A 12133-nucleotide genomic window follows, 5' to 3' on the forward strand; every position below is an offset into this window, starting at 1 on the left:
TGCCTTCTCCCTTCCAAAACTTCCAGGCTCTGAGTCCATGGGGGGTGAAGTGCCAACTCCCTATGCTAGCATCTGGAGCTTTCTGCCTAAAATCATAATAATAGCTCAAAATGAGGGGCATTTCTATTTCAGGCTCAATGCCAAGGGCTCCCCATGAATTAAAGTCTCCCAGTGGGGCACCTGGGTGGCTCAATCAGTTAAGCGGCTGACTTGGGCTCAGGTCATGATCTCACAGTTTGTGAGTTCGAGCCCCTCATCAGGCTGGCACCTATGGTGTGGAGCCTGCTTGGGATTCTCTCTCTCTCTCTGCCTCCCTCTCTGCCCCTTCACAACTTGTATGTGCGTGCACCCTCTCTCTCTCTCTCTCAAAATAAATACACAAATTTTTTTTTCAAGTTTAAACTCTCAGTGAACAATGACAACAATCCTGCAAGGCGCTTACTGTTATTCCACCCATTTTACAGATGAGGGTCACAGATGCTAAGCAGGTTGACCAAGATTTCACAGAGAGGAAAACAACAATGTCACGATTTTCCCAGGTTTTCCTGTTGATGGAGCCAGGCTGTAGCCACAGTATTTTGGGGGGTATTTAAGGGGCCAGTAGTCTCATTCTTAGCTTTTATACTTAATGTTCTCTCAGCCTAAAATCTGGGTGTCTCGAGGTCCCTGTGGGCGGGAGAGTAGCTATGTGTTCCCAAGGCTCCGTGGGCAATGGAGGCTATGTGGCTGCTACCAAGTTACTCAGACCCAAACCCAGATGCCGCCTCGAGGGCACCTGGGCTCCCCGCAAACCTCATCCGTCAACAACTCGTATCAGCTCCGCCTCCAAAGTGTACCCTCCGCCCAGCCCCTTCCCGTCCCCACCACTGCCACACAGCAAGGGGGGCGTGGGCATCCTCTCCTCTGTTTGCCCAGAAGCTCTCGTGCAGGAAGCACCCCAAAAACCATTTTGTGGAATCAAGTGATCAAGTTCATGGCTGAGGGCACAAAGGAAGGAAGAGTAAGCAGAGGGGGAGAGCCAATGTCTGGGAGGGAAGGAAGGTGAGTGAATTCACCTCTGCTCTGGGGCCCCAGGGAGGGGGCACTGGGCTAAAGGAAACTTCCACACAGGAAGGGATGCATGCCCCAGCGCCCTGGCAGCCTGACCGGTGCAGAGGGGCACGCAGGCAGGGCATCTAGAAGGGACAAGAGACAGAGGCACGACATGGCCAGGGCAGCCGCGGGAACTGAGACCCTGGATGCTGTCGCCGCCTTCCTGGAGCTCTCCAAGGTCCTTCCCAGCCCAGGTCCAGGCGCCCAGGCCAGGGGGCAGCCTGCCCTTTGCACGTGCCCTGGGTTTCGCTGGTGGTGTTTCTCCCTTCCTGGACCACAGCCCAGACCTCAGATATAAAAGAGCGACTTCGCCTGTAAATCCTTCTGATGGCTCTGCCTGTGGTTTCTCTCAAGCTGCCCTCAAATCTCCTGCTCCCCCCCCCCCCACCACTTCCCACTTGGGGTCCGTGGAACCCGGTCCCCCAGCCCTGCCCCCCATTTTATCCTCAGAACAACCACTAGACAAGCCTTGGCATCCCCAACACCAAACACACCTGGCGTTCCCCGGGGCCTGACCGGCCAGTGTGGGGAATCTCAGCGGAGGGAATTTTCCAAACGAGGTTCTGTTCTGTTTCCTCCTCCGGGGCGCCTTGGGGTGACCGGGGCAGAGCCCAATCCCCGCGGCACACTCAGCTCCCAGCACCCAGAGGAGGAGGCCCCGTGCACGCAGGGCCTGGCGGGGAGAGGGTGTGTGTGAAGTCAGGGGGCCCGTGTGGGAGCCGGGCGGGGAGCCAGGCACGTGTCAGGGCCACGGCCAAGCAGGAAGGAGTTCCAGGCAGGCCCCGCCCAGGCTCCTTGGGCAGGACACCAACACCCCCCACCATTTATGGGGTCGCTGCCGCGCGCCAGGGTAGACATGACCCGTCAAATCCTCCCAGCCACTTGAGAGGAAGGTCTTCGTCAGGACTCTTTGGTTGTAAGTGACAGAAAGAAACCCAACCCGGGCCCAGGCTGAACTGGTTTCGACTCAAAAGGAGAGACTTTGGGTCCGGCAACAGGGCAGGCTGGGGAGGCCTGGCCTGAGAACGACTGCCATCAGCATTCTCGCTCTCGCTTCCTCTCGCTCCCTCTCTGTGGTTTAGTTGTTTGGGGACATAGTCCCCACTCCCCCCGCTGACAGCCTCACAGATCCACGGGGGCCTGGGAGAGCTTTGCTTCCCCTTCCAAACTGAACGATTCTAGGGGAGGATTCTGATTGGCCCAGCGGGGGTCTCATGCTTACCCCCTGGACCAATCACTGTGGCCAGGATATTGGGGGCAAATTAATGGGCCAGCCTGGGTCAGGTACCCACCTGCTCCCTTGTCACCAGGGGAGGGCCGGGCAGCAGAAGGATGGAGGGGTGGGGGTGGGACACTGGGCAGACAAAAGCAATAGCAGCACGGCCGGGTTTGTTTGTGCTTAATAAACATCTTATTGGGGAATAAGTTTAGATTTAGAGGGAAAAAAAATGCAAAGATGGCACCGAGGGCTTCGCTGTATACCCTTCACCCAGCTTCTCGTGACGTTAACCTCTTACATGACTACAGTACATTGGTCAAAATTAAGAAATTAGCACGGGTACATCACTGTTGAGTAAACTCCAGACCTCACGTAGGTTCGCCCATCTGTCCACTGATGAGGGCCTTCTTGGGTCCCAGCAGCGCGACCTCCAGACCACATTGCATTCGGTCCTCACGTCTCCTGAGTCTTCTCTGGTCTATGGAAGGTTCTCATTCTTCCCTTGCTTTTCATAACCTTGGCAGTTTTGAAGGGCACCGATCAGGTGTTCTCTAGCAAGTCCCTCAATTGGGGCTTATCTGATGTTTTCTCACACCACGGGTCATGTCTCAGAGCTGTGGCGTCTTTGTCATCGCTGTATATGGGGGGTATGTGACATCCACGTGACTGGTGATGCCAACCTTGATCACTTGGGTAAGGTGGGGACTTACGTCCATTTTACAGATGGGGAAACTGAGGCTCGGAAGGGCTAAGCTGCTTGCTTTATTGAGAATGAGCAGTGAGACAGACTGTGGACCACCCTGTCTGGCTCCCAGTACCCCACAGTTCCCCGGAGTTTTGGACAGGGAAACTGAGGCAACTAGGCATGGGAAGGTGAGAAGGGCTGCATAATGGAATCTACTTGAGGCTTGCAGCAAGAAGACCAAGAATTTTTCTTGCGGGGCACCTGGATGGCTCAGTAGGTTGAGCATCCGACTCCTGATTTCAGCTCAGGCTGTGATCTCAGGGTCGTGGGCGACCCTCGCCAGCAGGGGCAGGGAAAGGAGACAGGCTGGCATAAGGACAGTGGCTCAGCCAGGTAGGAAAAATGAAGCAAAGAAGGAATGGCAAGTATGACTAGGCCACAGCAATCCAGGAAGGCTCCCTGGAAGAGAAGGCTGAGATTGTAGGAATGGTGAAGAAGGCAGTCCGGTGAGAGGGCCGTCGCAGGGGACATGGTTTAAAACCATGAACCGTGGAATCCAAAGAGACCGTGTCCCATCTCTTGCATGCCCACTGCCTGACAAGGGGTCTTGGGCAAGTGACCACCTCTCAAGCTGATTTAGGGCTTTCTGTCTCCCAGGCTTTGCCTGCCCTGCTCACCTAAAAATGCTCATTCCTGCACCCGTGGTCAGACTACCATCCTGGACCACCCACAGTCTTCACGGGGCCCCCTGACACCCCGTGTTCAAAAATGTTAAGACTGGGGCGCCTGGGTGGCTCAGTTGGTTAGGCGGCCGACTTCAGCTCAGGTCATGATCTCACAGTTCGCGAGTTCGAGCCCCACATCGGGCTCTGTGCTGACAGCTCAGAGCCTGGAGCCTGCTTCGGATTCTGTGTCTCCCCCTCTCTCTGCCCCTCCCCTGCTCATGCTCTGTCTCTTTCAAAAATAAATAAACGTTAAAAATTTTTTTAAATGATTAAGACTTTCAAGACAGTGATGCAGGACATTAAACCAAGCATGGAGTCCTTCAAGGTGGGGGTGACAGCACAGGTCACATGCCCAGGAAGGTGACCCAGTTCCCAGCCCTCAGTGACCACCCTGATCCTGTGATCGGACGGCCATATTTTTCTCTACAGTCTCTTTGGCCATTCATCACCGGCACCACTGGGGCCACAGTATCAAGTGGCTGCTCTGACCTCACGTGATCTGTCCTTGTCCCGCCCTGGGTGGAAGGTTGGATGAGATGAACTCCAAGGTGCTCCCGACAGTTAAATTTGATGTCCCTTAATTTTATGGCTTTAATATTTTCTGTCCGGAAGCTTCTGAGCTCCCAGGTCTAAGATGCTAAGAGCCGAGGGGTCAGGACTTGAAAACCCTGACGTCCCCAGGCTTTAGAAGAGAAAGTAACGGTGGAAAGAATTTCAGTCACTTGCAGTTTGCGAATTGGAAATGTAAAATTAATTGTGATTTTCGTAGAAATCGCGTGGTTCTTAAAAGTGGTATGTCGTCTTCCGAAGCCCGTCAGTCTGAGATGGTGGGTCCAAAGGCACCAACCTTCCCTCCGCAGGGTGCCGTTAGCCTGGCTGGCACAGCATTACGTTTTGTGCATTACTACTCATTCGGTTTGATTTGATTTGATTTTTTTTTAATGTTTATTTATTTTTGAGAGCGAGCGAGCAGGCGTGAGTGGGGGAGGGGCAGAGAGAGAGGGAGACACAGAATCCAAAGGCTTCAAGCTGTCAGCACAGAACCCGACACGGGGCTCGAACCCGTGGACCATGAGATCACGACCTGAGCCGAAGTTGGACGCCCAACTGCCTCGGCCACCCAGGCGCCCCCATCAGGGCTCATGTGTTAACTTTGCTTCCTCAGCCCCTTTAGGGTCAAGAGGCAGGGTATTCGAGTCAGCCTGTCTGCACCCATCTCCTACCTCTGCTAGGAAAACAGGTATAAGTCACGTCATCTTTCCGGGGTTCTGTTTCCTCATCTGAAAATTCGAGACTAAATCAGTTCTATGTCTTTCGGTTAGTACTCAGGCTTAAAAACCCACCACCATTGGCTTCTGTTCACAGTTTTGTGGGCAGAAACCCTGGAGGGGCTCAGCTGGGCACCTCTCGCTTGGGGTTTTCATGTGGGTGCCATCAGATGCCATCTGGGGCCACCGTGGCCCGACAGCCCAGCCGGGCTGTGCGGCGTGTCTGAGGCGGCTCGTTCACATGGCTGCTGTCTGGTGCCTGCTGTATGTAGGCTGGCAGCTGGGCTAGGGCTGGTGACTGAAGCGCTTACCTCTGTCACGGCAGAATCAGGGAGCTGGGGTTTTTCCAGAACGAATGTCCTGGGAGACCGAGACAGCAACCACGTGGCCTTTGAGTACCTGGCCTTGGAAATCACAACTCAACACGTCCACGGCTTTCTGTTGGTGATAAGTGACTCACTTCACTCTGGCCCAGATTAAAGCGGCAAGAGACCCTTGAATAAGATGCTGTTCCTTAAATAAAAGAAAATTGGGAGTGGGTTTTAAAACTGTCACAGTACGGGGCGCCTGGGTGGCTTAGTTAGTTGAGCGTCCGACTTTCGCTTAGGTCATGATCTCGCGGTTCGTGGGTTCAAGCCCCGCGTCGGGCTCTGTGCTGACTGCCAGCTCAGAGCTTGGAGCCTGTTTCAGAGTCTGTCACTCCCTCTCTCTCTGACCCTCCCCTGCTCACGCTGTCTCTCTCTCTCTCTCCTGGAGATAAATAAAACATTAAAAAAAAAAACCTGTCACAGTACATGGTGCCCGGGTGGCTCAGTCGGTTGAGAGTCCGACTTCAGCTCAGGTCATGATCTCACGGTTCGTGAGTTCGAGCCCCGTGTCGGGCTCTGTGCTGACAGCTCAGAGCCTGGAGCCTGCTTCGGATTCTGGGTCTCCCACTCTCTCTATCCTTCCCCCGCTGGTGCTCTGTCTCTCGGTCTCTCAAAAATAAATGAAACACTTTTTAAAAGCTGTCACAATATACATAAAGCACTTAGAACAGTCCTGGGCACCCAGGAAGAACTTAAATGCATTTGCTGTTGTATTGTAGCCCCAACTAACAAAAACAGGTTGGCCACACAAAACGGTTTGTTGAAACACTGAAGCAGGGATGAAGATATTAACAAAAATTCTCCGCTCCAGAATAAGGCATAACCATCCATTGTGAATAGGGTTCTGATGTGCCTGTGGACTGCGCTGGTTTGGAGACGTATGATTTTTGCACAAGGAAAGAGGAAAAGCAAAAATAGAAAATACAGCCCTAGATACCTGAAAGTGGAATTGCGTCACACCTCTGGCCAGCGTGCGGTCTCTCTAACGCCAGGTCATCCGGCGGCGGCGCGGAGCCTCTGAAGTTTGCACGTCTTCACCCCACCCCCAAAAACAATCAAGGCGTCGTTCTGGGAAACCATTAGAGTATTTCTGGAGCAAGCACAAAATAAAGCCTTCCAGTGTAAAATTGATGACTTCCATCCCAAAAGGCAGAGAAGGGACCAGAAGCACGGAGGCATTATTCAAAGACGCTTGCCTTGTGGAAAAGCCAGCTAGAAACTAGTCTGTTGTCAGGAAATTTACAGACCCAGCCACGCGGTGAATGACGAGTCAGAGGGAACAGGTTAAGCTCCCGGGAAAATGATGTTATGTTTTAGCCAATGACACTCTAGACAGTGTGGGTGTAGTCGGAAAATTAGTGGCCAATGAGGGAGACACGTGGTAGATGCATACGTGCTGGTAGTTACTTCCCTTTATGGAAACACAAAAAACCCCTGGTGGTCAGGGCAGCTCATGTGTGGACGGGTGTGGCAGGCAAGCCCCCTTCCTCGTCCTAGCTGAACCCTGGCTGCATTGGACGCAGCAGTGTGCCCGACTCTCGGCCGATCTTGAGAACTCCGTTCCTGATTTCCCAGCCTCCCTTGCAGCTAGGGGTAGCCATGCAACTCGGTCCTGATCAATGAGATCTCAGCCGAAAGCACCTGGTGTGTTTCTAAGGAAGTGTTTTTCTTTCCTTTTAAAAGAAGTCAGACACAACTGGGGGGGCCCCACCTTCCTTCTGCCCTCTCCCCTCCCGGAAGGCTGGCATCATGCTGGAGAGAACCGTGCCACCCATTTTGTCCCACGTTGAGGCTCCTTGGCAGGTGAGGAAAACAGCCAGTCACTCCCTTCTCCTGAAACCCTCTTTCTTGCTCTTCTTCCGTTTGAGGGTCAACTCCGTGAGACCCAGGACATTTGCTATATGGTTCAGCTCTAGCCTCACTGCTCGGGGGTGGGGGTGGGGTGCTCAGCACTCTCCACTGAATGAATGAAGAGACTTCCAGTTGCCCCCTAATCTCCATTCTCTTCTTTCTTCCGCAGAAATAGAAACTTTCCTGAATACGTAGCTGCCCAGATAAAGACTCCGTTGTATTTCCCAGTTTACCACGCAGGTAGGCGTGGCCATAGGACTGGATTCTGGCCAAGGAAATGAGAGCAGAGTTGTGCAATTTCCTATTCATGCTCGCCTCTCCTTTTGTTTTTCCGCCCTTCCCACAGGCTGGAATGCGGCTGCAATGGCTGGAGCTGGAGCAGCCATATTAAACCGGATAGTGGAGCCCCCTGCAGGTTGAGGAAGGCAGGTGATACAAGCTGCAACCTATCTGGTTGGTCACATCATGCCCAGACTGATCTAAGAGAAAAGGAAACGTCCATGTTATTTCAATCAACTGTTATTCAGGCTTTTGTTACAGTAGATGTGTATCTTCGGGAATGCATCCTTATTTATTAAAGCATTTGTTGTTCGAATTTTTCCAACACCCGCAGCCTGATGTGTACATATATGAGGGATGTGCCCTCCATAATTTATTTGGGTCCCAAATCAATTACTCAACATTGGTGCTGCAGAGGAGGCTGTTTTTTGGTGAAGTGGATGATAATTTTCGTGAGCCACGATGCAGACTGGAAGGGGCCCCTGAGATCAGGACGGGCTCTCCGCCACCACATAGGCTGCAGGGAAGGGTACGAGCTACGTGGACAGAGGCCCTTGCTCAGGAGCGCCAGTGCTCGGAGTTGATTCACACTGAGCTGTTGGCAGGCAACAATGTGCTTCCTGATCTTCCTTTGGTGCCGAGAGAAACTGAGAAAATTACAAGTGCGATCGAGCCAGGGCCACTGAGTGGACATCTTTTTAGCCAGCTGTCAGGAGAGGTGGGCCGGACGAAAGTCTCTCTTCCAACCTGAGCATTTCTCACTGTCGAATGAAGGTGCACATCACATTTGAGGGACAAGAGGAGCGCGTGGGTGGCGCACTCGGTTAAGCGCCCGACTTCAGCTCAGGTCATAAGCTTGCAGTTCGTGGGTTCGAGCCCTGAGTTGGGCTCTCTGCTGTCAGTGCAGACCTGCTTCAGATTCTCTGTCTCCCTCTCTCTCTGCTCCCCACTCCCCAGCACACATGCATGTTCTCTGTCTCAAAAATAAGTAAACATTAAAAAATAATAAAAATACGCGGCGCCTGGGTGGCTCAGTCGGTTAAGCGTCCGACTTCGGCTCAGGTCATGAGCTCACAGTCTGTGGGTTCGAGCCCTGCGTTGGGCTCTGTGCTGACAGCTCAGAGCCTGGAGCCTGCTTCAGATTCTGTGTCTCCCTCGTTCTCTGCTCCTCCCCACTTGTGCTCTGTCTCTGTCTCTCAAAAATACATAAACATTAAAATTTTTTTAAATAATAAAATAAAATAAAATGAGGGACAAGACACAAAGTCTTCCTCTGTGACATGATAAAACCAATGTAAACCATCCCTTTGAGTTTAAGAAACATGACTCGGCGGCTATACAGGCAGCACTTGGAATAATCGATTCTGTTGCCTTGGGGCTAAATTCCAATTTTCACATTTGATAAAAAGATACCAGGGTTTTGAAAGCCCGACTGTGGGGCAGATTTCTTGCTCTCCAACAGCCTGACTCTGTCCCAGCACTGGGCGATTTTCTCCACTGCTCAGGGGGAGAATCGATGACACGGCAATGAGCTTGTGAAAAGCCACCTCCGAGAGCGGACACGGAACCAGGAGGAATGGCTTCCAGGGTGAAATGTGACCAGAGCGGGGTCCGGGCGCCTGGCCCTGACACCATTCCAGCTCTCGAGCATGCTGAACGCCACATCGGCGCCAGAAAGAGGTATGAAGTCGCTTCTTCATCTGCTCAGGGTCTGTGTCTGGTCCTCAAAGCCCCGGACCACCTGACACTTGTCCCCACCCNGGGGCTGAGCGACGGGTTGTCTGCTCTGGCAAAACCGAGACAAGCAGCTGCCTGGAAGGGAACAGCTCAGGTCACCATCTCACCGTTTGTGGGTTCGAGCTTTGCATTGTATGGTAGTCTCTCTCCCTCTCTCTCTGCCTCTCTCTCTCTCTTATTTTAAAATTAAAAAGAATAATAAAAGAAAAAAGTTGGAGGATTACAAACGTGATTATCTCTTCCAGTGAAATGAAGGCACTTTTGAGTTGTAGTAAAACAAACATAACAAAAATTGTCATTTCTAAGTGGACTGTGCAGTGGCATGGAGCACAGTCCCATGGTCGGGCGGCCATCATGACCATGCATTTCCAGGACTTCTTCATCTTCCCCAACAGAACCCTGTGCCCATTTAACACCAAATCCCCCTTCCTTTCTGCACAGTTTCTGGGAACCATTATTCTACTTTCTCTCTAAATGAATTTGGCTATTCTAGTGCCTCACTAAGGGAAATCCTCCAGAATTTGTCTTTTGGGGTCTGGCTTCTTTCACTTAGCATAACGTCTTTAAGGTTCATCGCTGTGGTAACATGGATCAGAACTTTATTCCTTTTTTAAAGCTGAATAATACTCTATCGTATGTGTTTGTCTTATACATAAAAAAATTTTTTAATATTTATTTTTGAGAGAGAGACAGAGCACAAGCAGGGAGGGGCAGAGCAAGAGGGAGACACAGAATCGGAAGCAGGCTCCAGGCTCTGAGCTGTCAGCACAGAGCCTGATGCGGGGCTCGAACCCTCAAACCACAGGATCATGACCTGAACCAAAGTCAGACGTCTAATGAACTGACTCCCTCAGGTGCTCCATTTGACTTAAACTTTTGACACATTTACATACGTTTTGTATTGTGTGTATGTGTTCACTGGAGCAGGGACATTTGAGTGGCTTCCTCCTTTTGGCTCCTATGGAAAATGCTGTTGTGGATTTGGGGGTATATGTCGTTTGAGCCTCAGCTTTCAGAGTTCTTTCAAATTCCTTTGGGTCTATCCCCCAGACCGGAACCGCTAAATCCCATGGTAATTCTACATTTCCCTTTCGGAGGCACCGCCAAACTGTTTTCCACAACAGCTGGCCCATCTCACATTCTACCATGAACTATAAGCCTATTTTATTTAGCTTTGTTTATTTTTGACAGATCTTTCCTAATTACCAAAGATTCGTGATTCACCGGGGCCATCATGGAGTCTGAGATGCGGGTGTTCAGTTCCGCAGGTCTGGATCACAAAACCGAGCTTCTTGCCGCGCCCGGGGGGCTCAGTCAGGTACGCATCCGACTCTTGATTTCGGCTCAGGTCATGATCTCATGGTTCTTCATGGGTTTGAGCCCCGTGTCGGGCTGTGCGCTGACAGCGCAGAGCCTGCTTGGGATTCTCTCTCTCTCTCTCTCTCTCTCTGTCTCTCAAAAATAAATAAATAAATTTAAAAAATAGAAAGAGGGGCGCCTGGGTGGCTCAGGAGGTTAAACATCTGACTTCGGCTCAGGTCATGATCTCACGGTTCGTGGGTTCGAGTCCCGCATCCGGCTCTGTGCTGACAGCTTAGAGCCTGGAGCCTGCTTCCAATTCTGTCTCTCTCTCTCTCTCTTTCCTCTCTTGCACTCTGTCTCTCTCTCTCTCTCTAAAATAAACATTAAAAACTTTTTAATAAAAAAAAGAAAAGAAAAGAAAGAAAAAGAAAAGCGAGCTTCTCAGGGCCTGTTGTGCTCAGACTACGATGCATGGCACCTCCAGGCCACGGTGTTGGGCACGGGGTCAGTCCTCTGCGTCCCCCCACCCACTGCTCTGGGGAAAGGGCAGCTGGAGGTGGAGTGACCCGGGCTGGGCCGTGGGCATGGAGAAGAGGCGGAGATGGGGACAGGTGGAGCAGGAGAGCAAGGCCTGGGACCGCCTGTGAGAAGCCACGCCTCCCACGTCCCTTGCCTAAACTGGCTGAGGCTAGCACCGTGTCTGGGAGTGGAGGAGAGAAAATCATTCAGTCATTCAACAAACATCCTCTGAACGCCCGCCTCACAGCGAGCCGGCCTGCAGACACAGGCAGACCCAGCCCTCCCGCGCTGAGTCCCCAGCTCCGCCACTGGCTCTCGCCAAGTCTGACCGGACCCCCAAAACACCCACCTCCACGCAGCAGCAGCCTCCCTCCATTAAGGGTTCGCCACGTGACAACTAAGTGCTTCACACGGATTCACCCCTCCTCCTCACAACAGCCCCCATTTTACAGGTGAGAAGGTAAGTGCAGCTCAGAGAGGCTGTGTGGCTTCCCTGGATCACACAGCTGGGAGGTGGAGGAGCCCATGCTGGTCGCCCCACACGACCTCTCGACACATGTCACAGGATCCAGGATTTTCTGAAGCCCCTCTTAAGAGGGCAGGTCTCAGCCAGGGGTAGCTTCCCGCCCCTCCCCCAGGTGTCCTTGGGTCCTCCTTCCTTGGGCCCAGACTCCTCCACCCTCACCCCTGCTGGGAGCCTTTGGCACGCGCCCCACCGGCTGTGGCGGCCTCCACGACAGCCAGCCTCTCCCCGGAGCAGCCCCACCTCCTCGAGAGCGGGCAGGACTGCTGAGAGCAAACATTAGTCCCCTTTGTCACAGAGAGTAATAGACTCTTGAAAAATCACATACTTGGAGGATCACAGCTGAATCTTATAATCTGAGGCTCTCCATCAACGAACCTTACAGCCATCGACTAATAGAATCTCGGAGTCAGTGACTGGAGAACGCCAGCACACCACCGTCTCTCCATCACACGCTGGGCAGCGGCTGACATCACGGAGCAGCCCAGGGCCGGCGGGCTGACACAGGGCGGGCCAGGAGAGCGAGGGGGTCAGGGAGGCCCGGGGGGTGGAGGGGGCGCAGAGG

At 52.6% G+C, this 12133-nt stretch overlaps 1 protein-coding gene across 3 annotated transcripts in view; it reads right to left on the bottom strand.

Annotated features, from left to right (window-relative positions):
* MFNG (MFNG O-fucosylpeptide 3-beta-N-acetylglucosaminyltransferase) overlaps window positions 1–12133 on the bottom strand; it is a 49422-nt gene that overhangs the window by 1571 nt on the left and 35718 nt on the right. For 2 of the 3 annotated variants that reach the window (XM_077762079.1, XM_077762084.1), the window contains exon 8: window positions 10431–10672. The exons of the other annotated variant lie outside the window; for it this stretch is intronic. In XM_077762079.1, coding sequence (XP_077618205.1) covers window positions 10582–10672 — 91 coding nt within the window. In that variant the 3' untranslated portion in view covers window positions 10431–10581. Of the gene's footprint in view, window positions 1–10430; window positions 10673–12133 lie in introns of those variants that run through there. 3 annotated transcript variants of the gene reach the window in all.

This window comes from Crocuta crocuta, unplaced genomic scaffold, assembly GCF_008692635.1.
Source record: "Crocuta crocuta isolate KB4526 unplaced genomic scaffold, BGI_CrCroc_1.0 scaffold193, whole genome shotgun sequence".
NCBI lineage: Eukaryota > Metazoa > Chordata > Mammalia > Carnivora > Hyaenidae > Crocuta > Crocuta crocuta.